At 41.4% G+C, this 25,410-nt stretch overlaps 1 protein-coding gene across 2 annotated transcripts in view; it reads right to left on the reverse strand.

Annotated features, from left to right (window-relative positions):
* Window positions 1-206: 206 nt before the first annotated feature.
* FGF9 (fibroblast growth factor 9) overlaps window positions 207-25,410 on the reverse strand; it is a 44,053-nt gene continuing 18,849 nt past the window's right edge. The window contains exons 2-3 of one of the 2 annotated variants that reach the window (XM_040422615.1): window positions 10,986-11,089; window positions 207-1,718 (exon numbers count right to left, since the gene is read on the reverse strand). In XM_040422615.1, coding sequence (XP_040278549.1) covers window positions 1,455-1,718; window positions 10,986-11,089 — 368 coding nt within the window. In that variant the 3' untranslated portion in view covers window positions 207-1,454. The remainder of the gene's footprint in view (window positions 1,719-10,985; window positions 11,090-25,410) is intronic. The other variant, XM_040422617.1, reaches the window with a different exon arrangement.

The raw sequence follows: 25,410 nt of genomic DNA on the forward strand, positions 1-25,410 counted from the left end.
AGGTAAAGCGCTCAGCACTGGCTGGGCCGGCAATGCAGAGCAGGCTATCCCATGCTGGAAGATAAAACGGAAAAAAAATTATAAAAAAAAAAAAAAAAAAAAAAAAAAGGAAATTCCAGTCTTCAAAAATAAAAGGTGGAGTTGAAAAAAAAAAAAAAGTGCATCAAAGATAGTCTATGATGTAACACAAAAAGACCGTACGGAATTATTCCGCGACTGTAAAGCAGGAAATAACTCGCCTCAAAAATATTTGAAAGGGGTTGTTTTACCACAACAACCCCCTTCCAATTGCCCTATTGGGGCATATGGATTCCATAGGGAGGGGGGTTCCCACTCTATTGGACCCTGCACCACCATCCATTACATGGATGGCCATTCGTAACGCTAAATTTTTTATGCAATGGCCACTGTAGGTGAAATGTATGGCCAACTATTACTTCCCCTAGGAATAACAGCCGATCACTGAAGCTTTCTTTTATAATGGAGCAACCCTTTATAGAGTTATTCAAAAGGACCGGGTGATTTACAGTCACTGAATAATTCAGTAGAATGTTGCATAAGGTGGTCGTATTTAACAGAGTAATGGGCACAAAGTAGATTGTCACCTAGAGGGTCATTATTGTTTTTTCGATATTTTTTTTTGTATTTTTATTTTTTTTCATTTTAATCCATGCACCTTAATAATAAACTTGCATGAATTTACCACAGGTTCATTAACAGATAATGCTTACAGAGCCTAAAGCTTTGAAAATGCCTATTTGGCCTGTACATATTTCATTAAAAATAAACTCTATATAATAAATAAATATATAAAATAAATATAATGTTGCCTTTGGAATTTCTATAAATAAATTTAAGGTATTTTTTTATAACATTTTTTGTAATTTTAGTTTTTTTTTTCTTTCTTTTTTTCTACTTTTCTAAGAGGTCTTTGATTTATGCTCATTGGGATAGCACCCCACTGAGCCATTAAATGAAAGTCTTTTTTTTTAAAAAGTAAGACTGCACCCATCCATGCCTTTGTAAATGAGCGAACAACTTGAGCAGGCCTTCAGCCAAATATCTTGATGAAACGAAGTATGGCAGCTATGCTGATCTATGATGAATTGAAGGGGTGATCATAAATTTAAAAGCATGTCTATTTTCCCAGCATGCATCAGGCCTTATTCCTTCTTGCTTGTTTCTATATATATTTTTTTTTAGCTCTTTGCCTTGAATAGATCAAGCACTCATGGGCACAGCCTTTCCTCCAGGAGGACAATCCTTTAAGTGCAGAACAGAATTAGCATGTTCCATCCAAGCCTCCATCATATATTATGCATGCGACAAAAGTTTGGCAACAGTGCAGCTGATGTGATGACCCAGCTAACCAATAAGAACCCATCGGTGAAACCTTTTTTGACTTAATATAGTGGTTAATTTTTTTAAGGGCTCGAGTGAAATAAACGTCTTTGTCAACTTTGGCTTAGTATATCTCTATAAAGTTCAGGAACTTTTTCTGGGTCCACAGGTCTAGGTAAAAAATGTGCAAATTTCTGATGCCGTTTAGTCCTACTCCCGTTTTTAGGAGTCCCATCTTTATTCAATGCTACATAGAATCGCCGTTCGCCACGTTCACCACGTTCACTGTCCTTGTGTTTATAGAGGTTAGATGAATACGTGTTGTACCAGTTCTCTTCAAATTGCTCTCGAAACACACACTCTTGGGTCAACTTCTCCTGAAAGAAATGAACAAGAACAGAAGTTCAATATTTAGGCTCATATCTTAAGCAAAATCTAAATAGACTACTGCACCAAAGATGACAAAATCTGATCAGATATGGCATGACATCAGGATCAAGATAGAATTTCATGGTGATACATGCTTGAAATTATATGGAAAAAACCCCCAAAAAAAACTCAATATCACACGAGATCTTCCATCAATGCTGACAAATGTCCAAGCAATAAACATAATTCTTCTCTCCTAAGCCAGAAAATAGGAGATTTTGCTCAAGTAGTATAAAGGTAGTCCAACTGTTCAACCATAATATTCATCACCTATCCACTGGGGGATCCAAAACAGTTTGACCACACCAGTCATCAGAATAGGGGACTTCACACCAGCACCACCACAGTGAGGAAAACATGTATCTTGCCTGAGCTGCTGAAAAAACAGCAAATCGAGAGATATGGTTTCCAGCATCCACATGGAACTTGTAATCTGGAGATGACGTACTGTTTTCTATGGGCATGCTCTGTGACCTGTGCAGAGGTCGTTGTACATGGAAGGTGAGGAAGTGAGCTGTGATAATGACCAATTGTCAGTGGTGGAACCTGTGTTATCTGTCATTATAATCATGCCTGTGGTGATAATCAGATGACTGCTGAGAAATGATTTCTACAGAACAAGAAGCGTCAGCCTATTAAGACACTAAGTGAACAATGTGAAAATGGCAAGGTTTCAGGGTTATATATATTTTTTTAAACATAGATTGACAGGGAAAATAATACAAAAACATAAAAAATTCAAATAAAAAACTTGATTTAAAGAATAAGTCATTGATGACACATTCCCTAGATATATTATATTTGGAGCTCTTTTCAGGATAAGTCACAAAATCTCCAAATGCCCCTAATCAGGACTTTTTAAGAATGGATTTCCCTTACAAAAGGTCCCCTTTTTGAATAGTCCAACTGCACAGAAATATAGCCGTTCAGTATATTTAATTTTTGCAATTCATGCGGCTGTGTCTTCCGTCAATAGATATTGAACAGGACTGCGAAACGAGCAGTCCAGTAACTATTTCATGACATGGGAATGCAGCAGTGCTTGGATCTATAGGACCTCAAAGTTTACCGGTAGCAAAACAATTACCATGTTAAACATTCCGTCAAGTACAAGATTTTAATGTAACCATCATTTGTGACTTCGTGATCTGTACCTTATAACTGCCCTAAGTGTTTTTAAAGGGCTTTTCCAGGTTCAATATCCGATCAGCGAGAGTCAGACACCCAGCAGACCCACTGGTCAGCTGTTCCCAGCAGCCTCCGCTGATGGTACTAGCACTTTGGATGGAGCCAGGAGCACGTTAACGTGAATGGGAGCTAAGCTGAAGAAACCGAGCATGGCCACCACACTTTGAACGGAGCTGTTCTACTGGCTCCATGCAAACCGCTAGTTCATGCAACGGAGGCTGTAGGGAACCGCTCATCGGTGGGGCTGAGGATGATGACCTATCAATAATAGATGATTGGGGACAGCCTAACGCTAACGTCTGTAAAGCGCTGCGCAATATAGTAGCGCTCTATAAGTGCATAAAATAAATAAAACTCATTTTTTAGGTCTTTTTCCTAGAGGATGAAGTTTAATATATTTTTAATGACCATCCAATACCATGGCAATATTATTATTATTATTATCTTCTGTATGCCAAGTTCAATCCTTGTGTGCCCCGGACATGACTCGCCTTGGAAATACCATAAATGCTCGGCTCAGCTTAAAGCTGTAATTTCCTCATGAAAGGCTCTTGTCCTTACAGACACCGCCCCCCCCCCCCCCCCCCCCAATAATAAATTAATCATGGATGAAACGACCGCTTCATCTAGAACATGCCGTATTTACATTTCGGGAGGCAGTACATGCTGTATGGGATCCTTGATGATTGGAGCTCCTAAGGCTTTTATAATATGTACTGATCAGTGGGCTATTTCAGACTTTTAATTATTTATCTGCCTGGATGGTAAAATGCATTATTTAATATCACCAGAGGAATCTCTTAACTGGGAGTGACATGTACAGTGCTTGGAAGGCAAACAAAGAGCTTGCCCCCTCACCCTACTTTATAAACCACAAAAGAAATGGAGAAAAGAAAAAAAAAATCTGTTATATAAGCAGCAGAAGGTTTTATTCTACTGGACTGGTTAACAAGTCGATTTCCCTTGAAGAGTCGGCTCAACCTAGTATTGCACTTTGCAGACCACTTAAGAAAATTGCATGAGCAAGTTGCTAAAATAATGTTGTACCTAGAGGAGTAACTTTAAGGAGTGATTCCACAAAAAGTATTACTATGCAATGAACACGGCATTTCAAATGAAGTCTTATTGCAATATGCATGGAATACATCACATAGCTGGTAACGCTCCCTGCCGTTTACCCTTCTGGTCCACCTTCTCCTGCATTCAGAGGTGGACTGACCTGCTCAGTAGCTTCAATGCTCTTATCCTCCCCTCAGTGCCACTGGGCATCCTTCATTCATTCATCCCTACTTGGAAATTCCTAGAAATACATAGCTAGTTCTCTCTCTAGACATTGTAGAAGGAAATTGGGAAGGATTACTTTCTATGCAGGAGACGAAGGGAAACAAGTAAAAAAAGCTGATAAGAAATGCATCCTAGGAGATGGTGCTTGATCACCTCATTAGATCTGCTGCCCACCTACAGAAAGGGAAGAAAGTCCTCCAGATAAGTGAGTAAAAAAATAATATATATATTTATATAATCCCTTTAAACTCTCAGACCCCAATTCTCAATCTCTAATGTGTGCTTTTTATATTACTGGTGTCTTATGTAGCAGAAGGGCATTTGGGCCCTCAGGCACCAAGGTCCAGGTGCTATTGCTACCTCAACATTCCCTAAACTTTGTCCCTGTCATTGCAGCAGATGCTTTTCTGCAAACAAAGATGAAGAGCTAATGCACCAATTAGACTGCCATTACTATTTTAGTCTATTTTTTTTTTACATATTCCAGTGCTATCCAAACAATAGACATATTCCCCTCCTCCAGTGAGTTCCCCTTCACATCCTCCAGGGGTAATTTAAAGGAGTTTTCTAGGACTTAGTGATGACCTTTCCTCAGGATAGAACATCAATATCAGATCAGTGGGGGTCTGGCACCCCAACTAATCAGCTTTTTGAGGCTCCATCCTCAGTGTAATTTCTGGCACCGGAGTACTACAGCTTATTTACTTAAAGGGGAGCTCAGCTGCAGTACCCCGGCATAGCCACTACACGATGTACAGAGCCTCCTGATTCTGGCTCCATTCACTTTATAGTTTCCTGTGCCAGCATCTGCCCGAAAACAGCTGATTGGTGGGGGTTACTGGGTGTCGGAACCCAACCAATCTGATACTGATGACCGATTCTGAGGATAGGTCCTCAATATCTAAGGATACTTTCACACTACCGTTGTTCGGATCCGGCAGGCAGTTCCGGCAAATGGAAATCAGTTTTTTTCCGGTATTTAATTTTTTTCAAAGATTAAAAGCAAAAAAAGCTCCTTCTATGTCCCGCCGCAGGCGCAGACCGGAAAACCGGATCCGGCAAAGCGGGATTTTGTCCGGTCAAATACTGTACAAGGGACGGAACTGAAGACCTCCTGATGCATACTGAACGGATTGCTTTCCATTCAGAATGCATTAGGACAAAACAGTTTTTTTCTGCTATTGAGACCCTTTACTGGATTTCAATACCGGAAAAGAGTAACGCTAGTGTGAAAGTACCCCAAGTCAGGAAAACCTGTTTAAACATGCTTTTGGAGTGTGGGTGAAAACTAGACTACCTGCATAGACATGATGAATGTACATACTTTGAAGATGCTGCCCTTGTCATGCGAGTCAACGCGGTAGGGTGTTGGGTAACAGCAATTTCAAATACCCTGGACTGGCTAGGAAATATATTAGGGAAAGAGCATACAATACTTGCCATGTTTTGAGGATAGTAAAGTGCCAAGGTTTATAATCCTTATGTAGCACCATCCAGTGCCCTCAAAACAGCAGAGAGTTTCTCCTCAACATAGTCCTAAACTGTGTACTTGTGACAAACGCACATCTTCTATACAATGCTTCTCCTCCTGAACTGCAGATAATGAGCCTCCATCGACAAACCCTCCGCCACCCCTGGCTGATTCTACTGTAAGTAATGTCTTGCCTCAGATATTACTAAAAGTCTAATGACTGAAGGCTCTAAGACCCATTTTGAACTCAACCGGACATGATGGAGGAGACCAGAGGAGAAACGGTAAGCAAAATCTGGAAGTCATGGTGGAAGGACAGGCTATTTACACCACTTCCTGATATAACAGAATAGGCTCAACATAGGTAGCATAATTTGTAGGTCCTGGGCCCCAATACAAAATCTATAACAGAAATCCCCATCTATGGTATACCATTTATAATACTAGGGTCTTCTTATGTACCAGTGAGACCTTGCCCAAATGCAACTGCTACCCCTTCATCCCCTATAGCTACACCCCTGTTTGAATGTAAAGATCTGCAACTAACGCTCCTAGAATCACTCCACAAACCTGAAATCGAGACCAAAAACACAGTCACAGTCCATTTTCTTTCACATGCCCTTTATTTGAACAATGTGTTTTGTGGATTCTGTGGTTCTTGGCAGTTCTAAGTTATAAACACTCGGGTGGGAAAAGAAAAATGTATTAATATACTTTTTCAGCATTTTGCGACAAGCAGAACTTTGCCGGCTAACACAATGGAACGTTTACATTTGTCTCCCGAGACACAATGTAGTCATTGTTTAGAATCTGGAACATTGAGGAGATGCTTGAAATTACTAGGCCTCTTCCTAGACTAGCGATATTGACAGATCCCTAATGTCAAATGATTTACTAACATACTCATTGTTGTCGTATCTGCATGCTTTGCCTATTTTTTGGCTCCGTTTCTTGTTTTTTATTTCAGAAAATATAGCAGATTACTATACAGTACAGACTCGCTATTACGTAGGTTAACTGCACTCACTATTTCCGTTTTTAGAATCTATCATCAGATAAGAAGCATGAAACTCCTGGACCTGGGGCAAAGACTCTACTTACCTAACCACCAAATATGTCACATACCACTGTATATAATATTATGCTGTAGAGGTTAATAATAGTATAAGCAAAAATATAATGTAAAGATGGAATATTTAAAGGGAACCTGTCACCTGGATTTTGTGTATAGAGCTGAGGACATGGGTTGCTAGATGGCCGCTTGCACATCCGCAATACCCAGTCCCCATAGCTCCGTGTGCTTTTATTGTGTAAAAAAAACGATTTGATGCATATGCAAATTAACCTGAGAGGAGTCCAGCGTGAAGGAGCCCAGCACCGCCCCGCATCCTCCGAATCTCCTCCTTGCTCCCCAACATCAGAAAGCGCATGCGCAGTTCGTTCCCTGAGGCTGATGCCAGCACAGGGAAAGAACACTATGACGACACTGTGCATACGCTAGCTCGCGCATCGTGAGATTATGGCGCTCTAACTTTCTGACGTCGGGGAGCAAGGAGGAGATTCTGAGGATGCGGAGCGGTGCTGGGCTCCTTCACGCAGGTTAATTTGCATATGTATCAAATCGGTTTATTTTACACAATAAAAGCACACAGAGCTATGGGGACTGGGTATTCCGGATGTGCTAGCGGCGATCTCGCAACCCATGTCCTCAGTTCTATACACAAAATCCCAATGACAGGTTCCCTTTAAGTGGTTAATGGATCTATTATGGGACTGTCTTGTAATTCATGACTACTGAGATACTTGGAGATACATAAGGAGAACTAGAATTTATGGAGCCTAATCTTCAGCACTCCATGAACCATATTGCCAGTCGGTATCGTATCTGTTTGGGCTTCAAGTGTTTTTGGATGCAAATGTTCATACACTGCCGGAAGAGGTTGTCTCATGAAGACATCCCCTTCCTATAGGCTCTATTAGGATGTCATAGAGGTGGCCTTCACTGTCTCAATGAGCCAGAGATGTACAATAAGAGCTTTCACCCTTGCACATCTGGCCTGTTTGTATGGTTGCCAGGACCAGGAGTCACCAAAACTCAAGTCCTTCCTCTATTAGCCGGAGAGGCTACAAGTGTCTCTAGAGGACACAGTGAGTCTGTGCATTACAAGGTTGGCCAGAGTGTAAAGGCCCCTTTACATGGGCCAATTGACCAGACAATTATTGAAAACAAACTGTTTGTCCCCGCCTGATCGTAAACAGATGTGAGAGCTCCATTCACATGAAAAAAAATAAAAAATCACTTCCGATGTGAGAGGAGGAGCGACCGCTACTGTGATTGCTCGTCCCCATACAGACAGCAGATTCTTCTTTAGACAGGATGATTTGCTGCCCATAAACAATGATTTTGGTGTCCGAATCAACAATAATTTCACCTGGTGAGCAAGCGGCACCTTTACACTGGGCAATTATTGAGAAGGAGCGTTCGTATGAACATTTCTTCCCAATAATCATCCCATGTAAAAGGCCTTCAGGCATCACTAGAGTAACTGATAGAAACTCTTGTGCACATGGAAAACATGTAGACCTCATGGCGAGATTGCCTTGGATTTTAAACCAACAAGCCCAGTGTTAAAAATTAGCAAGGTTAAAACAGGAAAAACATTCCTTATAGCAAACAAAGTTCCAGCCGATACCTCCCATCACACCAACCTGTACACATGGAAAATACAGTGGAAGGAAGTGGGTCTATGCATTGTAATGATTTACTCATCATTATCTTGTACACAAATGTGTTAACTGCTCTTTGTAGATACCAACACCTACTGTATATACTGCTCATCCGTTGACAATGCCGCTTTCACACAATTTGCATAGGAGAATCCAAAAGATTTGCGAAGTCGGTGTGTGAAAACTACTGTTTTCTGGTACAAGTAGTAGGAGGGACCTTGGACGATCACAAGAGAAGCTAACCGTAAGTATTAAATTCTCTTGCAGCGCCACCACAGGGCAAATTAAGCATTTCATTTCACGTCCCCTACTGAAATCAATGAGCTGTCCCACACGGATCAGATGGGTTCTCCAGAGCAAGATGCTCTTGGTAACTGCTCTCTGCTCTGTGTAATACATGGGATCTATTACCCTACTATACATGCACCAGTTCATATTTGTGTCACCAACAAGGAACCTACCTATTATTTAAAGGGTATCAGTCAGCAGATTTGTACCTATGAAACTGGCTGACCTGTTGCATGTCCATTTGGCAGCTGAAGGCATCCGTGTTGGTCCCATGATTATATGTGCCAGATTCAAAAGGTACAAATCTGCTGACAGATGCCCTTTAAAAGTATGGTAACAGAATATGACATCTGCATGTCTTTTTGAGACTTAAAAAAAAATGGATGAAGAATTTTGTAAGAAAGGCTTGTCACCAATAACGTCTACTTAACAGGGCACAAGTTCTCAGTAAGGCTTTGCCCAGAAATAGATTTTGGGGCACATTTATTAAAACCAGCGTTTTAGACAGCTTCCTTGCGGTCTTACATTTAGACCTTTTTCTACTCCTGAAACAGGCGTAGAAAATGGTAAATAAGATAGGCCTGCGGCCCGTTCTCTTCCCCGCCCGTGGCACTCCAACTTTTTTAGACCTGCCGTGAGCGAGGAGAAGTTGCAGGGAAAAAGACCTTTGCACCTAATTTAGGCGCATTTCTGTTTCATAAATGGCCCCCTTTGTTTGTACATTTGGAACTCATTTTAGGGGTTGACTCATTACAGCAACCCTCAACCATGTGCTTAGGATCCACCTTTACAAGCCGGAGCACAGCTCCAAACAGTGGCTTTTGCAATGGTGGAACCATCCTTTCCATGTATAACATGGCCAGGAATCAATCATTTATTATGATTCCCCCCATTGCTAGAAGCTGCAAGTCACATTTGTAAGCTGCCCTCACCACTTTCTGAAAAGTGGGAGTGGTGGGGTCGGGACAGGAGGGCGATGAATTCACTGTCATTTACGCCAGTTTACTGAAAACTAAATCAACTTAGGAGCTGGAGTAGATTTCAGTCTAGGTGCAGGAACTGCCCAATTTAGGACGACTTATGGGCCTTGTTATAAAATATGTGAATCCTCCGGCAATCCTCCGGCAGCCCGAAGGATATCAAAGACCGGCATAAAATGCTGGTCTTTGAGAAATTAAAAGAATTACCCTCAATATGTCCACCATGTAATACTGCAAATCTAAGGCCATCATAACCGCTGAAATGTTGTAAAATTTTTTTACATGATTGGCTCGGATACGGAGTAACGACTTTTATTCTGAAACTACACAAGGTCTAGGAAATGTCCATCATCGAAGTACCGCATGAAGATATACCTCCTTAATTCAATTTTATTATTGTTATATTCCTTTATTTGGTGAATCCTTGTTCTCCTGAAAATTGGGGATTCATGGCCATTCAATAGAGGGATGGGTACAGAGTGCTATGTTTGCAAATCCTTTTCGGCAGGCCTGTGTGATCTCTCACGGTGTCCTCTGACAGAAAGGTTGTGTCACATGCGTATTGCTTAAATGCTCTGTGTTGTTCTGGGTAGAGCTGTCCTTACACACTTTGTTTTGAAAGCCCTCAGGTTACTTTATTATGCAAGTTCTGCTTCCCTTTCTGACCAGGCCATAAGCTGTCTCACCCTTAGGACATTATCAGGCACATGAATGAAGAGCTGTATGCAGGGGAATACCAGCGGGGGACTGACAGGTTTGATTTATGGTGGTCTCCTTACAATGCTCTGTATTCTTGTGCGTTTCAATTCGTTTTTGAGCATCCATCTGACTTTTGTACATCTATCACACATTAACTCATCCAACAGCACAATCTGGTGACAACCCCCTCTTAAATTTACACATCATTTTGCTTTCAATCTGCCCAAAATTTTCAAAGGTCATGCAAAAAAAAAAAAAAAAAATTTTTTTTAAAAAAAAGATGCTAAATCTACTAAACCTTGTATCTAAATTTTTACAAATCAAAACATTTTGGTAATCTGCTAATTAGATTTTTTCAAAAATTTTCATTGAGGTTTTTTCCATGTGGTCTATAATAAGTTTTTACCGAAAATTGATGATGCTTATTAAGTCAAGATTTTCCAATTCTTACAATATTTCAATCATTTTACAAAAATGTTCATCGTGATAGGTACCGTTTCTAACAAGCACAGTCTGAAAATTAGGAATGGGAAGGACAAATGATCGTATGTGTTTTAGGGAAAATTTGAAGAACTTACCGACCCATACAGTTCCCCCTTATCGTTCATTCCTAGGTACAGTCCACTGTCGACACCTCGAATGCTGACTAGACCCACCGCTATACTTATAAATTCCAGGATTCCTACAAAAAATTGCAAAAGACAAGTTATGAAGGCGATTGTCAGTTTAGCAATTGGAATACAACTAGTGACATTTTTAATAGCCAGTGCCCTTACAGAGCTTGAATGTGATCAAAAAAAAAAAAAAAAAGTCTGCTTAAATTCTAGTCAATGGGTTGTGTGCAAAACTGCAACTTAGTCCCGTTCACTTAGACAAGAGCATCACGCTTTTATTTTATGCTATACCTTTTATAATACTAAAAATAATTTAGGGCATTCTTTCAGCTTAACTTTAAATATGTGTTAGGAAATACACTGGTTTAAGGAGTAGATACTTCATGACAACAATACAACCATGCACAGTCAAATATCACAAGAGTCAAAAAATGCAATACCCATGTCGGGGATTTTTTTTTAGCAAGGTCCAATCAGCCTTTAATTAGACCATCCACATGATAGGCCATCAATATCAGATCGGCAGCTGTCCAACAACGCACCCTCGCACCCATCAGTTTTCACCCTTGAAGCAGTTTTATCCGCTACACAATGGATGGAGGCTACTTCTGGAGCCAGAACTAAAAGGGCCTTTACATGGCCCGAATATCGGGCAAATCATCTCTAACAAGCATTCCAAGGAATATTAGTTAGGGATAATCTGCCGGTGTAACGGTACCGCCGATTACCCGATCAACGAGCGAAACGCTCATTCATTGGGTAACTAGCTCTTTCATGCGGTCACCTAAATCATTGCTTGCCGGCAGCAGATCCTGCTGTCTAAACAGCATGACTCTGTATAGGGACGAGCAATAACTGTGGAGGAGATTACTGCATGTAAATGCAGCGGTCTCATTCACTGACGAGCAGGCTACTGTCAGGAAGGAACGCTTCCTTCCCGACAATTGCAGTGTAAATGGGCCTTACACAGCTTCGTCCATTGTGCAGTGGATGGAACTGATAGCTTCACGGCTCTGATTTAAGTGAATTGCACAATGGACAGATCCGTTTAGGTCTGGAGCTACAATATCAAAATCCTGGACAGCCCCATTAACTTGCTATTTACCCAGCTTTGCTGCTTATAAAAGTGGCCTTGTGATAGAAACCAAGCATTACACACATTGGAAGGTTCCTCAAAATACTTCTAACAGACGGAATGGGCCTAGTGGGCTGCGAGGCACAGGTATCAGTTGTGTGTGGTGTCTCCATCAATTTAAAGACATCTCTTAAATCACTATTACAACTTAGCTGAACCTTGAAGTTGATGCTTCGGTCAAATATGGTGGAGTTCATCTACTCTTTAAATACCCATCCATCATGCTGCCACCTTATGCCTATCTCACTTGTCTACCGGGCCTTTTCAGCCTTCGTCACGTGAGCCGTAAAACAGCTTCCTCTGTCAACTAATGTCTATTAGACTGCCTTTGTGGTGTAAAGCGGTCACTTCCCTGTCTCCTCCATAGTAGCTGCTGTCGATCTCCTACATGCAAATAGGGGCCTTAAGATCTATTGCTGTTCCTGATTTTCCGGAACATTTTTATAGAGGTGAGGGAGGACAGAGTACAATGAAATGAACGAGAACAAAATAACATAAGGTTAAAAAAAAAAAACGACAGGCACTAAAAGTATAATAAAAATGCACTAAAAAGTTTAATGTGCAGAATGAATTCCAAAATGTGCACAGTTTCCAGGTTTTATATAAAAGGTTATAATGAGGAGTTAATTTTTCCCAAAGCACTAGGAGAATGATGCATTGCAGATAGCAGGATGGTGTCACAGCTATAAAACCGGCGGCACACTGCACCCATCCCCGAAACCCCTCCTTACATCATGTTGTGACTGTGCAGTAAAAACGCTTCTATTTTTAATCCCAGTGAATTAGCACATAATACATTAATACAGCGGAATTCATTTTATGTCCTGCAAACACAACATGTCTGAGATTTGGAAATCCACAGAAGGCATCCGGACCCTCCCCATAGTAAATGAACAACAAGCCCCAGCATGCCAAGCACCTGAAAACAAAACTATTTATAAAGCTCCCATAACTATATGAAGGGCCAACCAAGGCTAAGTGTAAAGATTTCACAACTCTGCAAAAGGTTTACAAGCTGTACAATCACTGCACTGGCCATCGGAGGGTCAGCTAACCGGCAGTCCAACAGCATTACAAACGTGCACAGGGACAAGATGCAAAAAGGCAGCACCCCCAGTTCAGTCCCCAATTTGGCAATTTGCAAAAAAAAAACTTCCGATTATGACTGGTACTGAATTTATAAAGGGTAAATTTACAGAGGACAGACATGCTGTGGATTTTTCCTATGGATTTGAGCCCAAAAAAACCCCAAAAACCTGCAGCAGATTTTGCCAAATATTATCCACAGGCAGAGAAACATTTCCAGAAACTGATCTGCGCAAATTTTTAGGTTCCATGGTGGTATGTGCATGGATTTATTGCAGATTTCCCTATTAACTTTAATGGGGAAGACAAAATCTGCCACCAGAATCCACAGGTAATGTATTGTTGCAGATTTACTTTTTCCTTCTTATGAAATTAACGCAAAAATACATACGTATGGATTTGCCACTGCAAAGAAAACATTTTTTTTTTACCCCATTTCGATGGTGGACTACACCATCAGCTTGAACAGCATGGGGGCGACATTATGTAGATAGATATATACTGAATTATAAGTGTGGCAAATGTATTGACACAACTTGACCCTATTTGCCAAGAGCAATTTAAAAAAAATCTGACTACACCACACTTCAGAATCCTTTATTGTCAACACTTCACCCTTCATCCCTGTTGCCTCATAAATGATTCATGGGCTTTGCACATTTTATCTGAGAGCCTGAGACGCATCTGAGCGGTGCGCTCTGTGATTCCGGCTCCGTGCACACAGGCTTCAAATCCACTTTATCAGCACTGATTGGGTGGCGTGTCGAGGCTTTCAAGAGTCTGGCACCTTACAGCAGCCACCCCGTGTCAATGCACAGAGCCATACCCACGAAATAAATTTACTCAAAAGTTGGTAAGGGCGGTGAAAATCTACCCAAACGTAAAATCCCCCGGCATTGTCTGGCAGGCAATATCTGCTGACAATTTATAGGAGCTGATTAATATTTCAGATGGGAGAAGGTTCAGAAGGCTGGAAGTAGAATATTCATGACTTGTATTACAGGGTTCATTGCTAGAAAGTTAGAATAAAAGTTACAAGATGACAGATTGTTCCCTGGTCCTTCAGTCAAAATTTATTCTACACTACCAGCATCATCTGGCGCCACCAGGTAGTCTTCACCCAAGTGTTTTTGTAATAGTAAAAACGAATGTGGATTTCCATATCGCTTAGCACTGTATCACCGTAATTCTAAGTAAGGCTACCTGCACACAGTGAGGATGATGCACGTTTTTTTCTGAGCAGATTTTCAGCTGAAAAAACACAGCGTAAAACAGTACCAGCAAAGTGTAGGATTAGACAAATCTCACATACACTTTGCTTTTTCACTCCGTGCAAAAATTGACCTGCCGTGAGGATTTTTGTCAATTCTTTGTGTGGGTTTTACCCTTTTCAATACAAGAGTGAGATCTGCAGAAAAACCACATGAGATCCGCACTAAAAACCGCAAGTAACACATGAAAATGCACAGAAAGCTACATGGAAATTCGTGTGCAGGTGGCCTGAAGGTGCATTACTGTTTTATGGGTCTGTTCAACTTTTGAGTCGTATGGGAGGCATAATAGATCTCCATGGTGCTCTACTGTACCTATAGATTCATACAGAGGCATGCATAGGTTTTTGCTTTCAGATTTCCCATGAAAAATATCTAGCCATGCTCGAATCGGGTGCTGTCAGGGATTTACCGGTTGATGACCTATCCTCAGGATAGCTCATCAATATGAGATCGGTGGCGGTCTGACTTCTGGGATCAGCTATGTGAAGAGGCCACGGCACTCTGTGAGCACTTAGGCCTCTTCCTAAGCCGTGTGACATTAGGTTCATCAGACACCGCTCAAGTGAATGGGGCTAAACTGCAATGCCAAGCACATCGGCTATCCAATGTCAGTAATATGTAAATCCCAGAGAACCCCTTTAAGGGCTAGTCTTTCCTAGAAGCATTGTTTCTTTGGGAGAGAAACCATGTAATAAAGGTGTTGTACACAGGCACCAGACAGAGTCACACGGGGATATTAGTCATATTGAGCTTAAACCAACCATAATTTAAAGAGTCTGTGGCTCTTCAATTTGATTTCACTGAGACACGCCAGAATAATACACTGGCGGAGCTTGGAAAGATGAGCCCCATCTTAAGAAAGAAAGGACTCCGGCATACTGATAGGTTCCCATTACTGAAGGGATGTGGAGTTCATCAGGTTGAATGCAGCAAGAGGATCATCCCCATCATCTGCTTAGGATAACCACCTACAGTGGGGGAAATAATTATTTGACCCCTCACTGATTTTGTAAGTTTGTCCAATGACAAAGAAATGAAAAGTCTCAGAACAGTATCATTTCAATGGTAGGTTTATTGTAACAGTGGCAGATAGCACATCAAAAGGAAAATCGAAAAAATAACTTTAAATAAAAGATAGCAACTGATTTGCATTTCATTGAGTGAAATAAGTATTTGAACCCTCTAACAAAAAAAGACTTAATACTTGGTGGAAAAACCCTTGTTTGCAAGCACAGAGGTCAAACGTTTCTTGTAATTGATGACCAAGTTTGCGCACATTTTAGGAGGAATGTTGGTCCACTCCTCTTTGCAGATCATCTCTAAATCCCTAAGGTTTCGAGGCTGTCTCTGTGCAACTCTGAGCTTGAGCTCCCTCCATAGGTTTTCGATTGGATTAAGGTCCGGAGACTGACTAGGCCACTCCATGACCTTAATGTGCTTCTTCTTGAGCCACTCCTTTGTTGCCTTTGCTGTATGTTTTGGGTCATTGTCGTGCTGGAACACCCATCCACGACCCATTTTCAGTTTCCTGGCAGAGGGAAGGAGGTTGTCGCTCAGGATTTCACGATACATGGCTCCGTCCATTTTCCCGTTTATGCGAATAAGTTGTCCTGTGCCCTTAGCAGAAAAACACCCCCAAAGCAAAATGTTTCCACCCCCATGCTTGACGGTGGGGACGGTGTTTTGGGGGTCATAGGCAGCATTTTTCTTCCTCCAAACACAGCGAGTTGAGTTAATGCCAAAGAGCTCTATTTTGGTCTCATCAGACCACAGCACCTTCTCCCAGTCACTCTCTGAATCATTCAGGTGTTCATTGGCAAACTTCAGACGGGCCTGCACATGTGCCTTCCTTAGCAGGGGGACCTTGCGAGCCCTGCAGGATTTTAATCCATTGCGGTGTAATGTGTTTCCAATGGTTTTCTTGGTGACTGTGGTCCCTGCTAATTTGAGGTCATTAACTAACTCCTCCCGTGTAGTTCTAGGATGCTTTTTCACCTTTCTCAGAACCATTGACACCCCACGAGGTGAGATCTTGCGTGGAGCCCCAGAGCGAGGTCGATTGATGGTCATTTTGTGCTCCTTCCATTTTCGAACAATCGCACCAACAGTTGTCACCTTCTCTCCCAGCTTCTTGCTAATGGTTTTGTAGCCCATTCCAGCCTTGTGCAGGTCTACAATTTTGTCTCTGACATCCTTGGACAGCTCTTTGGTCTTTCCCATGTTGGAGAGTTTGGAGTCTGCTTGATTGATTGATTCTGTGGACAGGTGTCTTTTATACAGGTGACTAGTTAAGACAGGTGTCCTTAATGAGGGTGACTAATTGAGTAGAAGTGTCTAACCACTCTGTGGGAGCCAGAACTCTTAATGGTTGGTAGGGGTTCAAATACTTATTTTACTCAATGAAATGCAAATCAGTTGCTATCTTTTATTTAAAGTTATTTTTTCGATTTTCCTTTTGATGTGCTATCTGCCACTGTTACAATAAACCTACCATTGAAATGATACTGTTCTGAGACTTTTCATTTCTTTGTCATTGGACAAACTTACAAAATCAGTGAGGGGTCAAATAATTATTTCCCCCACTGTATATATAATGATAGGGAAGTCTTTGCATATTTACCACCTGAAATCTGGATTTAATGGGGTTGTCCACAACGATTGACTTGCACCCTGCGGGACCTGTTGCGGCTCTGTGGGTCCCAGCCAGTCTTAACTGCTAGGGATGAGCAAATCGACTTCAGATGAAACATCCGAAGTCGATTCGCATAAAACTTTGTTCTAATACTGTACGGAGCAGGAGCTCCGTACAGTATTAGAATGTATTGGCTCCGATGAGCCGTAGTTATTGCTTCACGAAGTCTCGCGACACTTTGCGCAATAACTTCATAAATTAATTTGTACTGTAAAAAAACATTTCCCGAACTTGGGTTCGCTTCCAAAGTATCACTTGGAACCGAACCAGAGTTCGGGAAAGGGTTTTTACTTCGGCTCATCGGAGCCAATAAATTCTAATTCTGCTCCGTACGGTATAAGAACGAAGTTTTATGAGAATCGACTTCGGATGTTTCATTCACTGCACTTCATTCCCCGCATTTAAACTTCCAGCACGGACGGGTTCACGTTCACCACTGCAGCCAATGACTGGGATCCTAAGAGATGAGTCCTAAAGTGGCTGTAACCCAGCAGTGATGTGCTGCTTGGGAACACGTCACCGCTGAGGCCAGTCATTGGCTGCAGCAGCGCAAGTCACCCCGTCTGTGCTGGAAGTTTACATGCAGGGATGGAAGTGCAATGACGAGAACCTGGGACCCACAGAGCTGGAACCAAGCGGCAGGGTGCAGGTAAGTGTGCTTCCCTCCATGGGTCCGGCAGTCAAGTCAACCGTGGACAACCCCTTTAAGAATAGATTCCAAAAGACTACTTTACAATTCAAATCCCACTTTACTAGGGTTTTTCTTTCAAAATCTAGAATTACAACCAGGATTGTAGAACGTTGCATTTTAGGTACCTAATGTAAGTGACTTCCGTCTAAACAGACACCATAGCTAATGTTCCAGGAGGAGTATGGTAAAGTATGGACTAGGTGCCTTCCCTTCTAATGTATAGGCAGTCTCTCGAGCACGCTCTCTGTATGCCTGATGTGTTCTCCCTCTTTGCCCTTTAGCATTTGGCAATGTGAAGCTTTGCCGTGCCTACAAATGAAAAGATTCACTTTTTTCGCAGAAGGTGAATCAGATTTTTGAGGCTTTGTCCATTTCTATTCCTTTGTTTAAGAAGCGGCCTATCTGTGTTCATGTGTTACCATAAAATAACTCACTTTCATATTACTGGGTCCACTGTCTCCTGAGCCTCATAAAAAAGCACTTAAATGGATTTTTGCACAATTAATTTTGAATCTCTTACAAAATACACTATGCGCTAATCAATACCAGCCATGTGCTGCATAAATCTAATAAACCATGGGTTAAATCCCCCCGAGAACAACATGCGCAGCTCAAAAACAAAGCGGGGATGGAATGGAGGGATACATTCCTCAAATTGGTCTATGCATTATTTAAGGTATCAGAGCTTAGCTTTTCTTATTCGATAAGCAGTGCATCTTTCTCATTCTACATTTAAAAAAATTGTAAAAAATAAATACATTTTTGTTTTAATCACCATTTTACAGTATATTATTATATATAATGTGTATATACAGTGAGGAACAGAAGTATTTGAACACCCTGCGATTTTGCAAGTTCTCCCTCTTAGAAATCATGGAGGGGTCTGAAATTCACATTGTAGGTGCATTCCCACAGAGAGACAGAATGAAAAAAATAGTAATTCAGGAAATTTTTTAAGAATTTATTTGTCTTGCACTGCTGAACATAAGTATTTGAACACCTGGGAAAATCAGTGTTAATATTTGGTACAAAAGCCTTTGTTTGCAATTACAGAGGTCAAACGTTTCCTTTAGTTCTTGACCAGGTTTGCACACACTGCAACAGGGATTTTGGCCCACTCCTCCACACAGATCTCCTCTAGATCTGTCAGGTTTCGGGGCTGTCGCTGAGCAACACAGAGTTTCAGCTCCCTCCAAAGATGTTCTATTGGATTTAGGTCTGGAGACTGGCTAGGCCACTCCAGAACCTTGATATGCTTCTTATGGAGCCACTCCTTGGTTATCCTGACTGTGTGCTTTGGGTCGTTGTCATGTTGGAAGACCCAGCCACGACCCATCTTCAATGCTCTGACTGAGGGAAGGAGGTTGTTGCTCAAAATCTCACAATACATGGCCTCTATCATCCTCTCCTTAATACAGCGCAGTCGTCCTGTCCCCTTCGCAGAAAAGCACCCCCAAAGCATGATGTTACCACCCCCATGCTTCACAGTAGGGATGGTGTTCTTGGGATGCAACTCATCCTTCTTTTTCCTTCAAACACGACGAGTGAAGTTTAGACCAAAAAGTTCTACTTTGGTCTCATCTGACCACATGACTTTCTCCCATGCCTCCTCTGGATCATCCAGATGGTTATTAGCAAACTTCAGACGGGCCTGGACATGTGATGACTTGAGCAGGGGAACCTTCCGTGCAATGCATGATTTCAAACCATGATGGCGTAATGTTCTAGCGACAGTGACCTTTGAAACTGTGGTCCCAGCTCTCTTCATGTCATTGACCAGCTCCTCCCTTGTAGTTCTGGGCTGATTCCTCACCTTTCTTATCATCAGTGATACCCCACGAGGTAAGATCTTGCATGGAGCCCCAGTCCGAGGGAGACTGATAGTCGTCTTTAGCCTCTTCCATTTTCTACCAATTGCTCCAACAGTTGATCTATTTTCAGCAAGCTGCTTGGCAATTGCCCCGTAGCCCCTTCCAGCATTGTGGAGGTCCACAATTTTGGCTCTAGTGTCTTTTGACATCTCTTTGGTCTTGCCCATGGTAGTAGTTGGCGTTTGACTGACTGTGGGGTGGACAGGGGTCTTTAAAGAGCTCAGACAGGTGCTACTAAGTTAGATTAATGAGTGGAGTAGAGGTTGACTTTTTAAAGGCACAGTAACAGGTCTTTGAGAGCCAGAATTCTTGCTGTTTCTCAGGTGTTCAAATACTTATGTTCAGCAGTGCAAGACAAAATAAATCTTTAAAAAATCATACAATGTGATTTCCTGATTATAATTTTTTTATTCTGTCTCTCAGAGTGGGAATGCACCTACAATGTGAATTTCAGACCCCTCCATGATTTCTAAGTGGGAGAACTTGCAAAATCTGCTTATTGAAAAGCGTTGACGGTCTATGCCACTAAAATAAGGAGAATATGGTTTTACTTCCGAGTGCTTGATCCCTTCTTTGGGGATCTCATCACGCTACTGGGGCGCATTCCATGCACCGGACTTTGCAGGCCTGGCTGGGATAAATCTTCTATCTTTAATGCAATCATAGAAGCCATAACCAAGATGTTGAGAATGTGACTGAAGTCTGAAGAACCAAAATACAAATAAATATTAGTAAAAATGAATGAAGTGACTGAATGAAGTGATAAAAGTGAGAAGAGGTGGAAGAAAAAGTTGCATGAAAGTGAAGACTCACTATTGACTGGTGTGCGAGGTAAATGGCTGGATATGCAATATGACCACCCACATATACAGATAAGTGCAGGCGCATGCTTCAAGCAGGAGTGCTGGGTGGAATATAAATAACATATAGAGGTTATGAATAGGATATCACATGCCATAGCCATCCAGCAAAGCTGTGCGCTGTACATTAGATGTGATCAGTGCTTCCAAAACTAAGATTTGTGGACCCAGGGGTTCCTGAGAAACTGCTTAGGGCTTCCCTCCAGGATAGCATGTGGTCAGCATTACAGTAGGTATGGAAGAGAGAAGAGGGGGTTCCCCAAGAGAAGGAAATAATTATAGGTGTTCGCTCATGGCAAATACGGCTGGGAATCATTGCAGATAGATAGATAGATATGAGAAATAGATAGATTATCTATCTATCAATCTATCTAGTGTATATGTCTGTCTATCTGGGTTCATATCACATATTTCCCATATGTTTAACGTATACAAAAAACGGATGCCTCAGACTGATGCCATATACAGTGGCATCCGTTCACCATAGGGTTCCACTGTAAAAAAAATAAAGTATACGTTTTTTTACCATTGTAGAAAAAAGTATACGATTTTTTTTTTTACCACACTGTGCAGGATACAAGAACGTGGTGTGCTGAGTTTTTGTATCTTATATTTTCCCTAATGTACAGTACAGACCAAAAGTTTGGACACACCTTCTCATTCAAAGAGTTTTCTTTATTTTCACGACTATGAAGGCATCAAAACTATAAATTAACACATGTGGAATTATATACATAACAAACAAGTGTGAAACAACTTAAAATATGTCATATTCTAGGTTCTTCAAAGTAGCCACCTTTTGCTTTGATTACTGCTTTGCACACTCTTGGCATTCTCTTGATGAGCTTCAAGAGGTAGTCCCCTGAAATGGTCTTCCAACAGTCTTCAAGGAGTTCCCAGAGATGCTTAGCACTTGTTGGCCCTTTTGCCTTCACTCTGCGGTCCAGCTCACCCCAAACCATCTCGATTGGGTTCAGGTCCGGTGACTGTGGAGGCCAGGTCATCTGGCGCAGCACCCCATCACTCTCCTTCATGGTCAAATAGCCCTTACTTTCAAAGTTTTCCCAATTTTTCGACTGACTGACTGACGTTCATTTCTTAAAGTAATGATGGCCACTCGTTTTTCTTTACTTAGCTGCTTTTTTCTTGCCATAATACAAATTACAACAGTCTATTCAGTAGGACTATCAGCTGTGTATCCACCTGACTTCTCCTCAACGCAACTGATGGTCCCAACCCCATTTATAAAGGCAAGAAATCCCACTTATTAAACCTGACAGGGCACACCTGTGAAGTGAAAACCATTTCAGGGGACTACCTCTTGAAGCTCATCAAGAGAATGCCAAGAGTGTGCAAAGCAGTAATCAAAGCAAAAAGGTGGCTACTTTGAAGAACCTAGAATATGACATATTTTCAGTTGTTTCACACTTGTTTGTTATGTATATAATTCCACATGTATTAATTCATAGTTTTGATGCCTTCAGTGTGAATCTACAATTTTCATAGTCATGAAAATAAAGAAAACTCTTTGAATGAGAAGGTGTGTCCAAACTTTTGGTCTGTACTGTATATGTCAAATGAAAGCATAAAACCTGATGTGCACCCACCCTAATCTAGTCTGTCTGTTCAATCTTGAGAAAAAAACAGGATATAAAGTATATATACACATATCAGTCTATGCATCCATCTAATCTAGTCTGTCCGTCTATTTAATCTAGACAGATAGATTAGATAGATAGATTAGACAGATATACAGATGGATTAGACAGATATACCGATAGATTAGATAGAGAGATAGATACTGATTACTCTGCTTGGAGTTAAAATATAGTTTTTAATCCCATTTATTATTTGAATATATTTGTATTGGATTACTAATTATATATATATATATATATATATATATATATATATATATTATATATATATATACACACACACACACACACATATACACACACAAAAACAGCATATGAAATTCTTCATCTTTAGCAATGTTTCACAAGTAACTGATTTTCTGGCCTTTCCTTTGCCTCCCGTTGTCCTTTTGTTCCTCGATTTGTGCTGCCTGAGGACCACACACTGCTCTCCAAATGCCTCACAAATAATGGAATCCATACGGACAGAGGCAGCGCTTCGCTGCTCTGTATGACTCGCTCATGCAAATATCTTCAATATGTTATCCCTGGATAACGCCGCATGTCACTTTCACTTTCCTTTACAAGCCATCCCAACCCATTGTTAACCTGTTTGGGAGTGCAGACTGCAGATGTTTATCAATGTACACAATGCCTGGGCCTTCTCAGTACCTGCCGTGCTGATCTCAGCAGAAAGGTAAAGGGGAACTCCACCATTTCAAACACTGGAGGACGTCATTAGTAGTAATCCCATATTTTATTGGCATAATAGGAACGGTATCCTTTATAAAAAGTAATAACCATGAGAAATGTCAAACATCCCATCTCTCTTGTCCTCTTATGTAGGACCCTGAGGCCTCTCAGGTTCCCGGGCCTATAGCCCAAGACCATACTTGTCACGAGAATCCAAGAAATCGGACTATGAAAAGGGTGGGTCTTATGGATATCCTGTGCCAAAGTGGGCATTTTATGGGCGTATCGGTTATTTTTGAGGCATTCTTGGGGGCTCCTAGGGGACGGGGCTTAATTGTCCCAATTTTTACATGTTCAACATTGGTAAATATGAAAGACAAGTAAGGCCCCTTTCACACGAACTATACGGATTGACTCAGGATGCGTTCAGGATGCATTCAGGATGCATTCAGTCAGTTTTGTCAGCATTTGCATTCAGGGTACTTTCACACTTGCGTTAAAGTTTTCCGGTATCGAGTTCCGTCACAGGGGCTCAATACCGGAAAAAAACGCTTCATTTTTATCCTAATGCATTCTGAATGGAAAGCAATCGGTTCAGTATGCATCAGGATGTCTTCAGTTCAGTCACTCTTACGGTATTTGGCCGGAGAAAATACTGCAGCACGCTGCGGTATTTTCTCCGGACAAAATTCCAGAATACTTGCCGGAATGCCAATGCACTAAAACGTATTAATGCCGGATCCGGTACCAAGTGTGCATGCGCATACCTTTAAAAATGTGAAAAAAAATACTGGATCCGATTTTTCCGGATGACACCGGAGAGACGCATCCGTTGTTTCAATGCATTTGTCAGCCAGATCCGCATCTGGATCCGGAAACAAATGCTATCCGTTTGCATACGGATTTCTGGATCCGGCAGTCAGTTCCGGCAACCGAACTACCTGACGGAATCCATCAACGCAAGGGTTTCAGTTTTTTTCATGCGGGTGCAATCCATTTTTATGCGCTTTTCACGCGCGTAAAAAAAAAAAAAACAGAAGGTTTACAAACCACATCTCCTAACGACCATCAGTGAAAAAAACGCATTAAACAGGGGGGAATGGGAGTGGCTTATGCAACCCTGCCCATAAGTGGGCGGTTCTGGTGGATTTGGGGGGTTCCCAGGGCTTTCATGAAATATAAATATATTACTGGAGTCGTCCATCTGTGCTTCCACCACAAGCCATAGTATAATCAGCCAGTCCTAAGTCCTCATGCATGCCCTTCGCTGCCCGTTTAACAATTTCCCATAATGGAGCAGACATCTATAGGAAAGTTTACGTAAAATCATTACAGCTAAAACTTTATATTGACCTAAATTATGAATGGATATGATAACTAGTATGACCATAGTGATAACCAGCAACTGGGGCCCATCTACCAAAGTGCCTGAAGAACAACAGTGCTTGTTGCCCATAGCAACCAATCACTGCGCAGCTTTCATTTTGTTTCCTGCTCTTGAACAATGAAAGCTGTGCTGTGATTGCTTGCTATGGGCAACATAGACAGTTTTTGCTTCAGACAAGTTTCATAAAACTGTCCCAATTTGTACTTAAAGGGGTTATTATGTCTGGACCCCATTAGAACAAAGAGGTTGTACAGTCACACAAAGAGTCTCACTCCAGTATTGACAATGTCCGGGCACCTTGGTTAAAGCACCAGCAATTCCCTGTAGTATACACATGAGGCTGTGGACGCCATACTTTCAAAACAAAAAGCTATATTCCATTAAATTGATGGCACAAAAACCAATTTTTTTTACAGCATATATCCCAGTTGATGCCAATCGTGACATCAATAGACCATAAATCAGCATCATTCCTGCTCATAAAATAAGCAATTCGAGTTGCAGATATTAAAGGAGACCCGTCGCTGTGAAAATGCAGCTCAATCTGCAGGCAGCATGTTATAGAGCAGGAGGAGCTGAGCAGACCGATATATAGTTTTATGGGAAAACATTCAGTATAACCGGTATTGAATTCTTCTAAATCTCTGCTCGTTCAGAGCTAAAGAGTCATGTGGGCGGTCCTATCAGTGATTGACAGCTATCTGTGTATGCACACTCACAAAGGAAAGGCTGTCAATCACTGATAGGACCGCCCGCCCACATGACTCCTAAGCTCAGAACGAGCAGAGATTTAAATGCGTAAAATACTAATTATACAGAATTTGTTTCCCATAAAACTATATATCCATCTGCTCAGCTCCTCCTGCTCTATAACTATAACATGCTGCCTGCAGATCGCACTCTGATTAAAGATTCCCTCTAGGGGCTTGCTGAAAAATAAAGTCAATGGGCCAGATACATTGCAACTGAGATTGCAAACCAGCTACGAACTAGATTTGAACTATTATTTACTCCTGTTTCTAAAGATAAATGATAGTAAATCTGTCAGGCTGCAGAGGCCACA

Source organism: Bufo bufo, chromosome 3, assembly GCF_905171765.1.
Source record: "Bufo bufo chromosome 3, aBufBuf1.1, whole genome shotgun sequence".
Lineage (NCBI taxonomy): Eukaryota > Metazoa > Chordata > Amphibia > Anura > Bufonidae > Bufo > Bufo bufo.